This window comes from Cucurbita pepo, chromosome LG02 (assembly GCF_002806865.2).
Source record: "Cucurbita pepo subsp. pepo cultivar mu-cu-16 chromosome LG02, ASM280686v2, whole genome shotgun sequence".
Lineage (NCBI taxonomy): Eukaryota > Viridiplantae > Streptophyta > Magnoliopsida > Cucurbitales > Cucurbitaceae > Cucurbita > Cucurbita pepo.
Window position 1 is genome coordinate 5,779,994 of NC_036639.1, and position 11,295 is coordinate 5,791,288.

At 34.0% G+C, this 11,295-nt stretch overlaps 1 protein-coding gene across 1 annotated transcript in view; it reads right to left on the reverse strand.

Annotated features, from left to right (window-relative positions):
* Positions 1-304: 304 nt before the first annotated feature.
* The window catches only part of LOC111789153 (transcriptional corepressor SEUSS-like), a 16,447-nt gene continuing 5,456 nt past the window's right edge, over positions 305-11,295 (reverse strand). Inside the window, exons 5-9 of the mRNA XM_023669813.1 lie at positions 8,628-8,696; positions 7,409-7,506; positions 6,061-6,154; positions 4,327-4,396; positions 305-1,433 (exon numbers count right to left, since the gene is read on the reverse strand). Of these exons, the coding sequence (XP_023525581.1) occupies positions 505-1,433; positions 4,327-4,396; positions 6,061-6,154; positions 7,409-7,506; positions 8,628-8,696 (1,260 nt within the window). The 3' untranslated portion in view covers positions 305-504. The remainder of the gene's footprint in view (positions 1,434-4,326; positions 4,397-6,060; positions 6,155-7,408; positions 7,507-8,627; positions 8,697-11,295) is intronic.

The following is an 11,295-nucleotide window of genomic DNA, read 5'->3' on the forward strand; positions in this document are numbered from 1 at the left end:
ATAACAACTACTACACGAACGAGAAACCACTCAAGGAATATGGAACTTATGTTGTGAGGTGAGCAAACAAAAAGTAATGCAATTTTGTGTGTGAGACTGTCAATGGTACTACAATCTTAAAGAAGGTGGCCGCCTGTAAACGTTCGTTGCTTGTATGACACAACAAAATTCCATTCAACTGGAGAATTTTGGCGCTGTAAAATTTTGCGTATTCTAAAGTTTTAAGTTACTCTCTACACCCAAAAAAAAGGGTAAAATTTAAAATGCAAAGGAAAGCTCGAAAAGGAAAAAAAAAGGGAAAAAAAGAGGGGAAAATCACAAATGGTACATTAGAAATCAAAGAAACTCACCCCATCCAATCAGAGCAACACCTCCAACCACCACATTTTGCTTTAATGTTTAAATAACAAATCAGTACAGAACATGAGCCATGCCCTGTTTTCATGGTGTGATTCCATCATCAGAAAGACCATTTAAGCTAATCTTGTAGCTGCACAAGCAGCTTCAGTAATCAAATTGTAGATTATTAAACCCATTCACTGCTCCCAGACCATTAAGGAGCTGGTCTCCCAAATCTTGATGATTTATGCTCTGTTCTCGAGCCAATGACGCCATCCCAATTCTCCCGTTAGAAATCGAGTTACTTCCCATTGCAGACTTCATTCCATTGACCATAGAAGCCTGAGCAAGTCCTCCACCACCCATCGAGCCATACCCCATGCTCCTGATACCAGAAACACCATTGGCAGTTCCACTCCCGACCAGGCAGTTCCGTCCATTGAGACTCATAATGTTGTTTGCTGCCAACATCCCATTAACAGGTTTCACATCCTCTGCTAGAGAGGAAACACCAGTCATTGTGTTCATCCCGTTTAGTTGGTTTGACATCATGTATTCCTGAATAATCTTTTGCATGGAGCTCTGGGAATCGGATTGATCGGCTTCAGAAGACTGTGTTGGCTGTTGCAGGGGAACATTTACTGGAGAGTTTGTGGCACTTACGTGATTAGTAGTTGCAGTTCCAATTGATGATTGCGGAGGATTGTTAGATGAGGACAATGTAGGCGAATGGAAGGAGGGATTCGCTTGTGCCTGAGCAATCGTGGTGGAGGAACCGGGGGACGATATTTGCACAGAATTCCCGGCATAAGGGCTTCCAGCACTGTTGATAGAGTTCTGCTGTCTGGAGTTCATGGAATTCTGGTGGAGTAACCCAACAATGGTACTAGCAGGAGATGATGTTGATGCTGGATTCGCGGGGTTGTTTGCATTTGGAACACCATTGTTAGCAGCAGCCGGAACAGAGCTTTGGTCGCCGTTTGTGTTTTGATCAATTGTTTGCTGGGGTTGAGGTAATTGTTGCTCAGTGTTTTGAGCTTGGCTGAGGAATCCTGGTGAAGCGTTTGTCTTCCGCGGAAACTTGGCCAAACTCTCTGCAAACATTTGCAAGAACAAGGGGATACAATGATTCAATAGTTGATTTCAGAATATCAGACTGAGGGACCACTTCAAAAGTGAATTAAGTCTACATGGTGAAACAAATAAATTATTTTAGTGTAATATTGGAATATATTTTATATAGTCCTAATCCGTTTACATTTTTTACCTTCAGGATTTGGTTAATAGCATATTTGATATATTTTATCTTATTTTCAGATTTGGTTAGTAGAATATTTTATCTTATTTCTAAGATTTAGTTGGTAGCTTGTATCCTATTTAAATGTTGTGAACATTAATGAATATTGGACTTTCGATCCCACCTATGTTTCTTGGACTTTCAATCTCACTTATGTTTCTTATTCTTAACATTTTTCTTATTCTAAACATTGTATCAGAGCTTTCTCGTACTTAACAAGTAACAGCAAAATATCTATAGTCAGCATAACTACATTGCCTAAATAGTCAGCGAAAGCAAGACTCAATTCATAACACATTGAGCTAATATCATTGAATTTTGTCTTCCAGATACTATCCAAGTATTGAACATAATTCATCTTCTAAATCATGCATGTTCAAGCATATAAATCATTAAGTTGGGAATCTAACCATTAGTATCAAGTCGACCGAAGGTTTTGTAAAGCGTAGTCTTACATGATTTCTTTTTTCTTTTTCTTTTGTAGGAACATAGAAATTTGAATGATGACAAAGGAATTACCAATCAAGATGGAAGGAATGAGAGCATAAGTGCCTTCTTCCTTGCTAAAGAAAATAATACAAGAGTTGGCATCTGACCAAAACCACAAGAAAGCACACTATGAAATTTAGCCAAAGATCCTTCTTTTCTTTCTTGAACGCATTATCAACAACCAAGGTCGAAAGGTCTCTAATGTCACGGGGGAAGACAATCTACCAACCAAAAGCTTGGAGAAAGTAGTCCCAAATAGTCTGGCCTGTTTGCACCACCTGATGGTTTTGACCACTACTTTCGCACATAACACTGCCGTTCGGAAGATGGATATCCAAGGAGTGCCTTTGAAGCTTGTCAGAAAGATGGTTTAAATGTTTCCTCACCCATGCGACAATTTATATAGACTTAGGGAACCTGAACCTCTTTTGTAATATATCATTGGTGAACTGTTTAGTTTTCTGCAAGGGGAAGATCCACAGGAGGAACTTGATGTTTTTTTTTGTTTTTGGTGCTTCTTTCCAGACCTGATTACAAGCTACCTTTCCAATTTGTAGGCATTATGATTTAAACTTGAAGCGGCTGATTCACATTTTCAAATCAAATAATCTGTGTTCTGATTGAAGAATCCTTTCAGCTTCGTGATATAAGAGCAGGCACTCTTCTAACTCTAAGGCACAGGGTCCAGGCCTAATTATATTGTTCCAATATTCTCTTATGAGTCAGCCACTTATTAGTCTGTTCCCATAGCTTCAATATTCTCCATGGAATCCCTTGTTTTGAAATTTTTGTTCTTAGATCAGCAAGCAAATGCACCTTTATTTTTCCAAAACCTGATTCGTAAGTCATTAAGTATAAAAGAAGAACCATTCTCAATAGCACGTGAATACTTGGCAATAATCTGTCAGAACAACTGGAGCTAACTGGGTTTTTTTTTTTTTTTTTTTTTTTTTTTTTTTTTTTTTTTTNCCAATATTTGATCTAAATTCTGTATTTAGATTTTACAACCTTCCTCCGTAAGATGCTATCTCCATTGAAGAATGACCATGCCATTTAGAAAAGGGCCAGTGTTTTTCATCCTAATGATGCCTATACCAAGTCCTCCCAAGCATGAAGGAAGAGAATTCTGCCCACTCCCAGTTAATTAGGTGGCCTCCATCAAGATTAGTCATTCCCAGATAAAGTAACCTGTGATTTACCTGATCTTACAGCCTTGACTAGCAGGAATTTTGAAATGGAGATCGGAAAGAACTAGTTAGGAAAGATTTTATGGTGTCTTGGCTAGGTTCAATGTTTTCCTCTTAAGCTTCTGTTACTAAGAACTTTAGTGATTGCCCTTTATCTCTTATTCTCAACAATTGGAGCTCTTTTTTGTAATTTTGTCTTATTATTTATTTATTTATATAAGAGACAATTTCATTGATGTTTGAAATTTACAAAAGGGATGTGTTATCCATGATGTTTACAATGCATTGATGTTGTAATTTTGTTTTCTTATGTTTTGTTCTTGGGTGCTTCAGTTTGTGATCTCCTTTTGGCTTGGGCTTCTCTCCCTTTATCTTTCCTTCTTTTTTTTTTCTTTCTTTCTTTTTTTTTTTTTTTTTTTTTTTTTTTTTTTTTTTTTTTTTTTTTTTTTTTNTGTTCTTTTTTAATGAATATTGTTTCCTTCATGAAAAACAAACAAGATATTCAACCTCAGCCAAGGAGATTTCAGGGAAGAATGGATATGGGGACGGTGTGTAGACAATACCTAAAAAGAAAATGTCAAATGTCTATATGTTGACACATTTAATACCTAACAAGAGACCAGAATATGTGATTCACTAAAAGAAACAAAATATCATGAAGGCTCAAACCTCCTCCCAAAAACTTCCCATCACTATAGATTCTCCCATTGCATAAAAACGCAGATTGACAAAAGAAAACCCATCTAAGACTACCTACCATACTTAATCTGGAAATCTCTAGCTGTCACCATTTTTTCCACAATGAAAATTTTATCTTTTACTCATAAAGAAGGGGAGGATAAAGTAAACAAAAAGACAAAACCATTCCAAGAATATCTACAGTACCTAATCTGGAATCCCCTTCATATAAGTAATGTCTACTGGGCAAAAACAAACTACAAATGAAGCATCCAGCACAGATTCATTCAACAAAAAGGAAACACGATGCAAAATATTAATGAAGGTTAAACTTACCAATTGGCCCTGTCGAAGTTTCTTGACTGTAATCTATCAAGTCCTTCATACTATTGACGACTTCTGATATCTACATTGTACCCAGAAAATAGCTATCAGAGATTATGGGCCAAAAACATTTTTTTTTCCTTTTTTTTTTTTTTTTTTTTTTTTTTTTTAAAGAAAATAATAATAGCATTTTTTTCAATTAAGTAAAAAAGCACTAATTCAGAATATTACATTTTATTCTAAACTTGAGAAGTCAAATTACAAGTACACTCCTCAACTTCTTGATAAAGTTCATCAGCTGTTTATAATATATTCAACTTCTCAATATAGTTTGTAAAATCATTCCTTTCATACATTCCTTCCGACCAGAAACTTTCGTATAACAAATTTTTACAGACTAATTTTTATGGAATTTAATACAGTTTCAATTGACAAAAAAAAATTTGGTTGCAAATTAAAAATCAGAAGGCCAAAACATAGTGTTTAAAAATAATTAGTTTCAAAAAGTAGAAATAATTGAGATTAGTCAAGATGCACATAAATTAACCCAAACACTAACAAATATCAAGATAACAATTATAAATGATAAGACTTAGAGAATTGTTATGAAATAAATTTCTGGTAAAGAGAGAACAAGTGGTGAGAAAATTGTTACTAAACAAAATATTCTTAATAAAAAGAAGCCAAATTGTAAACAAAACAATGATTAGGAGAGCACTAATCTCTTTAGTTTTTAAAATTTGGTCAGAAAGTTGTGATGAAACCAATAATGTTACATTAGAAGCTTGCATTTTTAAATAGAAAAATAAAACAAAAATCCCCAACTTAAAAAGGCGAATAAAGCATACAATATCATTCAGGGTTGCATTTCCAGCCTAGAACCACTTTGACAATTTCTTTTTTCATGTGTGAGAGTACCACTTTTAACAATATAAACACAAAGCAGTAACTAACTCCTGGTATATATACGCATCGATCATTGCTAAGATATCAAAATATAAAACCTGTTACAGCCTCCGGGAAAATTACACTTGAAACAATAATTTGGATTTCCCAATTGTTCAACGACAAGCCTCATTTTAAACCAGAAAGGAGACACAAATGTGGTAAGTTTAAACACTAATGAAAAAAAAAAAAAAAATCAATAAAAATGTTGTTATACCTTACATTTTTACAAAAGAATTTTAATAACAAATTTGTTTGATTACACGATATCCAAAAGTGATTCTTTTTATTATAAAATTTTATTTATTTATTTCATGCTTCGAGGATTTTTGATTAATCACTTTAAAATCATTTTGGATAATCCATCCATCAAGTACTTATTCAAAAGAAAATGTTTTCAAATCGATCCAATTTTTTTGAAGCACTTTTATTTATTAAGATTGTTTTTAAAAACTACTCACGATAAACCACTCAATAAACTATATTGAACACACTTTAAATTATTGATTTTTTTCAAAAGTGCTAATAGAAAAATTAATTTTGTTCAAAAAGCATTTTCTTCCCATGTTATTCTAAACACACTAGAAATGCTGACCTATAAGTTTAGAACAAGTTAAGCAATGAGTAATAGTCTTCACCTCATGCTAAGAAAACAACCACAAAGGTTTTGACTAATCAGACAACCAACAGACATTTCAATCTAATCCAGACACTATATTAGGAGAAACTGAAGTTTTCAATTGAAAGAAAGACCATGGAAGTCATCCCAGCACATAACCCTATGTTGATATCAAACATTACCTGAAGGCACCGGACATATCTCTTCGTATATCCCAAGTCATTTACTAATGGCACTTCCAATGCCTTGGCCAATTGTCTAGCTGAGCCCACAAACCTGAAAAAAATTCCCGTTAAAATCATAACTCTCACTACTTGTACAATAAATCTCAAAAGAATGTTGAAGTCTTTTTTAAAAGAAAAGAAAGAACACAAACTTATGGACTTGGTGAAAAGCTAACACAATAATAAGTTCCCAAGTATAGAATTTAACAAATGTGCTCATTCTACTATTAGTATAGGATCTATAGCCTTCCCAAAATGTATGCCCCCTCATATAGTAACAAAATCCTAAATCATTCCACAAAGTTAACATAAGTTATTTGTAACAATTCAAGTTATTTGTAAAAGGTCTACGGAGTTCTTTTTCTATTGAGCTTCATTCAGCTACATGGAACCTAACTTCTTCAACCACAACCCAAGTTGTGGATTTATTCCAATTTCCTGTTTTTTCCCCAACAGCGGCTCCTACATAATCACTTTAACCAGCCATGTCATGAACTTTTTCTTTCTAAACAGCAGGATTGCCTTAATTTCACTTCCGTTACTCTAAAGCTATTCTCCTTTTTTAACACAAATTATATACGTCAATTTATCCTACCTTGTTAATACATCCAACTATGATGCACATACACAATATTTAAGCAGTAACTTCACTAAATACACACAAATTGTCTACGTCAATTAATCCTACCTTACCAACCTAGAAATTCATTACAAACATAATCTTCAGTACCATAAAATGTGATGGCAATAAAATAATAAAAATCTGATAATGAAAGGCAAATAAACACAATTAACAGCTTGGACAGAAAAATAAAGTAGTTCCCAGTGGATCAAAAATGACTTCAACCCCAGCTGCTACCAGAAATTATTGTATCAAACATCATGTGTAGAAAACAATGCATCATATGCATCCAGATCACTGTATACATCAACCATACTGAAGGAAAAACTGCTTTCATTTGGAAAAAAGAAAACAGCTACCACTATTTTCTGTCCTAAATGACCACAAAAGGATCAGTATAGCACAGGCACAAGGTCCTCAAGTAAGTCAAATAGGCAAACAAAAGAAGTCATCCAAACAAACTTCTCGGCCTAGTACCCCATTTACTTCAGATAAGTAATGAGAGAGAGGCATGGTAAAAATACAATATAATACATTCAAATAATCAGAGACCTACCCTTAAAACTGACCAATTTGGACTATACCATATCAAAGTTAACATAATAAGCCAGTCAAAACAACGAATATGAAAAGTAAAGATAGGACATTCCATAATGAAGACATTTTTCTAAAAGTAGGCATTACATGTTACAGTTATTTTGCAACTCTGGAGTAGACAAGTTAGATGATGCCTTTTGAATAGCAGTCTGATACTTCTGAGCAGCTGCCCCCAGCTGACTAACCTGCACATCACAATATGTGTCAGCTAATCAGATAACCAACAATAGTCAAGAATCGACACATTTATCTTTATCTTTCTTCAATGAAAATATTATGTTTCCTATCTAAAGAAAATCTTTCTATGCCTAACCAATACATTATCCACCAAAAGTCAAAGAAGGTCTAGAAGTCCTGTGCAATGCAATAATAGAGACATGAAACAAATGAGCTGGGAGTACATAAGGCTGTATTGTACATACACATACACAGAAATCATCAAAAAAATGTAAATAGCACAACGCCTATTGAAGACTTAGTAATGACCTTTTCGTTTTATAAATGAAAAGTTTATTTTTTTTTTTTTCTTTTTTTCCATAAGGTCTAGAAGTCCCGTCCAGGAATATCATTTTCAAACAATAATCACAACATACTAAATTGAAAATAAGGAGGATTAAGGGGGTCACTTGCTCTAAAAAATGTTAATACGAATCAGAGAATCAAAAGACATGCACTAACCTTTGATTATCAGTGGTTTTTTCCTGAAAGTAAGTGGTATTTAAAAGTTCTTGAAACTGAGTGTACCAGGAATTTGTGGGAACGCCTAGTAGTATCTTGACATTTAAATAAGCCTAGCTTTAGGTAGATGATCTCCCCCATTACTCAAGCTTTACTCTAGGCTTTAATCTAAAATTGAGGATCCTCTGGTCTAGCTCCAACTTAGATGTATGTTGGGAGAGTAGAGAAAAGGAAATAGGAGGATTTACAAATCAATTTACACACAAAAGATAGTAGTCTAGGGTTGGGTCCAATTTATTTGCCAGCTGTCTCTCTACAAGGAATTGTGTAATTTTCCATTTCACATTGATCAATAGACAAGCCTTCAGCAAACCAGTTCGTCTTCCTCTTTTCAGGTTAGAGAGTTTGTTCTCGTTTGTAATATTTTTCAGTAATAAGTGTTTCTTAACAACCAAGCGTTTGTACATAAATACATACATGAATGAAAATGGGAAAAAGAATTGTGGAAGAGATAAAAATGAACCCAGATATAAAAATCATGCGCAGATGTGATTCAAAGTCACATGGAAAGTTTCGGGTGGCTTTAAGAGTTATTTAAACGTGAAACTAAACTGTTCTTCATCATTACCTGAGGTATTAGTAACCTTCGAGGAATAAGCTCTTCATGACGTCGAGCACAAAATTCCCAAGAACATATCTGATAAAAGAAAACAAAGGAAAGGTAAGATATATTGTTCCCTAAGAAGAGAAGGAATCATGAAAAAAAAAAAAAAAAAAAAAAAAAAAAAAAAAAAAAAAAAAAAAAAAAAAAAAAAAAANTAAGTCTGGAGAAAAAACTATCCGAAGTTGGCCATCACGAACAACGCGAAGTTGCTCAAACACGCTTTCTTGTATTGCTTTGGCGTAATCTAGGACAATTTGTCCAGAGGAATTATGATATTCGCGGGGCATATCAATATAGAGAAGTTCTTCAAGAGTTCCACTTTCATATTTGATTTTGAACAGCCTTGGAAGAACTTCAAAGGTTGCTTCTGAAATGTTGAGAGAATTAAGATGTAATTAGGAACTCCGTTAACAAAAGAAATACATGAACCAAAAGAAAAAATTAACATGTTGAAAGGAGATAAACATGAGGACCAACTAAAATAGTAGCTGGATCAAAAGTACAAAAACCACATAATGCAACTCGGGAAAATAAAAACTATGACATACCAAAACCTCGACCAGGCTTGCGGTTGCATATTNTACATAATCACTTTAACCAGCCATGTCATGAACTTTTTCTTTCTAAACAGCAGGATTGCCTTAATTTCACTTCCGTTACTCTAAAGCTATTCTCCTTTTTTAACACAAATTATATACGTCAATTTATCCTACCTTGTTAATACATCCAACTATGATGCACATACACAATATTTAAGCAGTAACTTCACTAAATACACACAAATTGTCTACGTCAATTAATCCTACCTTACCAACCTAGAAATTCATTACAAACATAATCTTCAGTACCATAAAATGTGATGGCAATAAAATAATAAAAATCTGATAATGAAAGGCAAATAAACACAATTAACAGCTTGGACAGAAAAATAAAGTAGTTCCCAGTGGATCAAAAATGACTTCAACCCCAGCTGCTACCAGAAATTATTGTATCAAACATCATGTGTAGAAAACAATGCATCATATGCATCCAGATCACTGTATACATCAACCATACTGAAGGAAAAACTGCTTTCATTTGGAAAAAAGAAAACAGCTACCACTATTTTCTGTCCTAAATGACCACAAAAGGATCAGTATAGCACAGGCACAAGGTCCTCAAGTAAGTCAAATAGGCAAACAAAAGAAGTCATCCAAACAAACTTCTCGGCCTAGTACCCCATTTACTTCAGATAAGTAATGAGAGAGAGGCATGGTAAAAATACAATATAATACATTCAAATAATCAGAGACCTACCCTTAAAACTGACCAATTTGGACTATACCATATCAAAGTTAACATAATAAGCCAGTCAAAACAACGAATATGAAAAGTAAAGATAGGACATTCCATAATGAAGACATTTTTCTAAAAGTAGGCATTACATGTTACAGTTATTTTGCAACTCTGGAGTAGACAAGTTAGATGATGCCTTTTGAATAGCAGTCTGATACTTCTGAGCAGCTGCCCCCAGCTGACTAACCTGCACATCACAATATGTGTCAGCTAATCAGATAACCAACAATAGTCAAGAATCGACACATTTATCTTTATCTTTCTTCAATGAAAATATTATGTTTCCTATCTAAAGAAAATCTTTCTATGCCTAACCAATACATTATCCACCAAAAGTCAAAGAAGGTCTAGAAGTCCTGTGCAATGCAATAATAGAGACATGAAACAAATGAGCTGGGAGTACATAAGGCTGTATTGTACATACACATACACAGAAATCATCAAAAAAATGTAAATAGCACAACGCCTATTGAAGACTTAGTAATGACCTTTTCGTTTTATAAATGAAAAGTTTATTTTTTTTTTTTTCTTTTTTTCCATAAGGTCTAGAAGTCCCGTCCAGGAATATCATTTTCAAACAATAATCACAACATACTAAATTGAAAATAAGGAGGATTAAGGGGGTCACTTGCTCTAAAAAATGTTAATACGAATCAGAGAATCAAAAGACATGCACTAACCTTTGATTATCAGTGGTTTTTTCCTGAAAGTAAGTGGTATTTAAAAGTTCTTGAAACTGAGTGTACCAGGAATTTGTGGGAACGCCTAGTAGTATCTTGACATTTAAATAAGCCTAGCTTTAGGTAGATGATCTCCCCCATTACTCAAGCTTTACTCTAGGCTTTAATCTAAAATTGAGGATCCTCTGGTCTAGCTCCAACTTAGATGTATGTTGGGAGAGTAGAGAAAAGGAAATAGGAGGATTTACAAATCAATTTACACACAAAAGATAGTAGTCTAGGGTTGGGTCCAATTTATTTGCCAGCTGTCTCTCTACAAGGAATTGTGTAATTTTCCATTTCACATTGATCAATAGACAAGCCTTCAGCAAACCAGTTCGTCTTCCTCTTTTCAGGTTAGAGAGTTTGTTCTCGTTTGTAATATTTTTCAGTAATAAGTGTTTCTTAACAACCAAGCGTTTGTACATAAATACATACATGAATGAAAATGGGAAAAAGAATTGTGGAAGAGATAAAAATGAACCCAGATATAAAAATCATGCGCAGATGTGATTCAAAGTCACATGGAAAGTTTCGGGTGGCTTTAAGAGTTATTTAAACGTGAAACTAAACTGTTC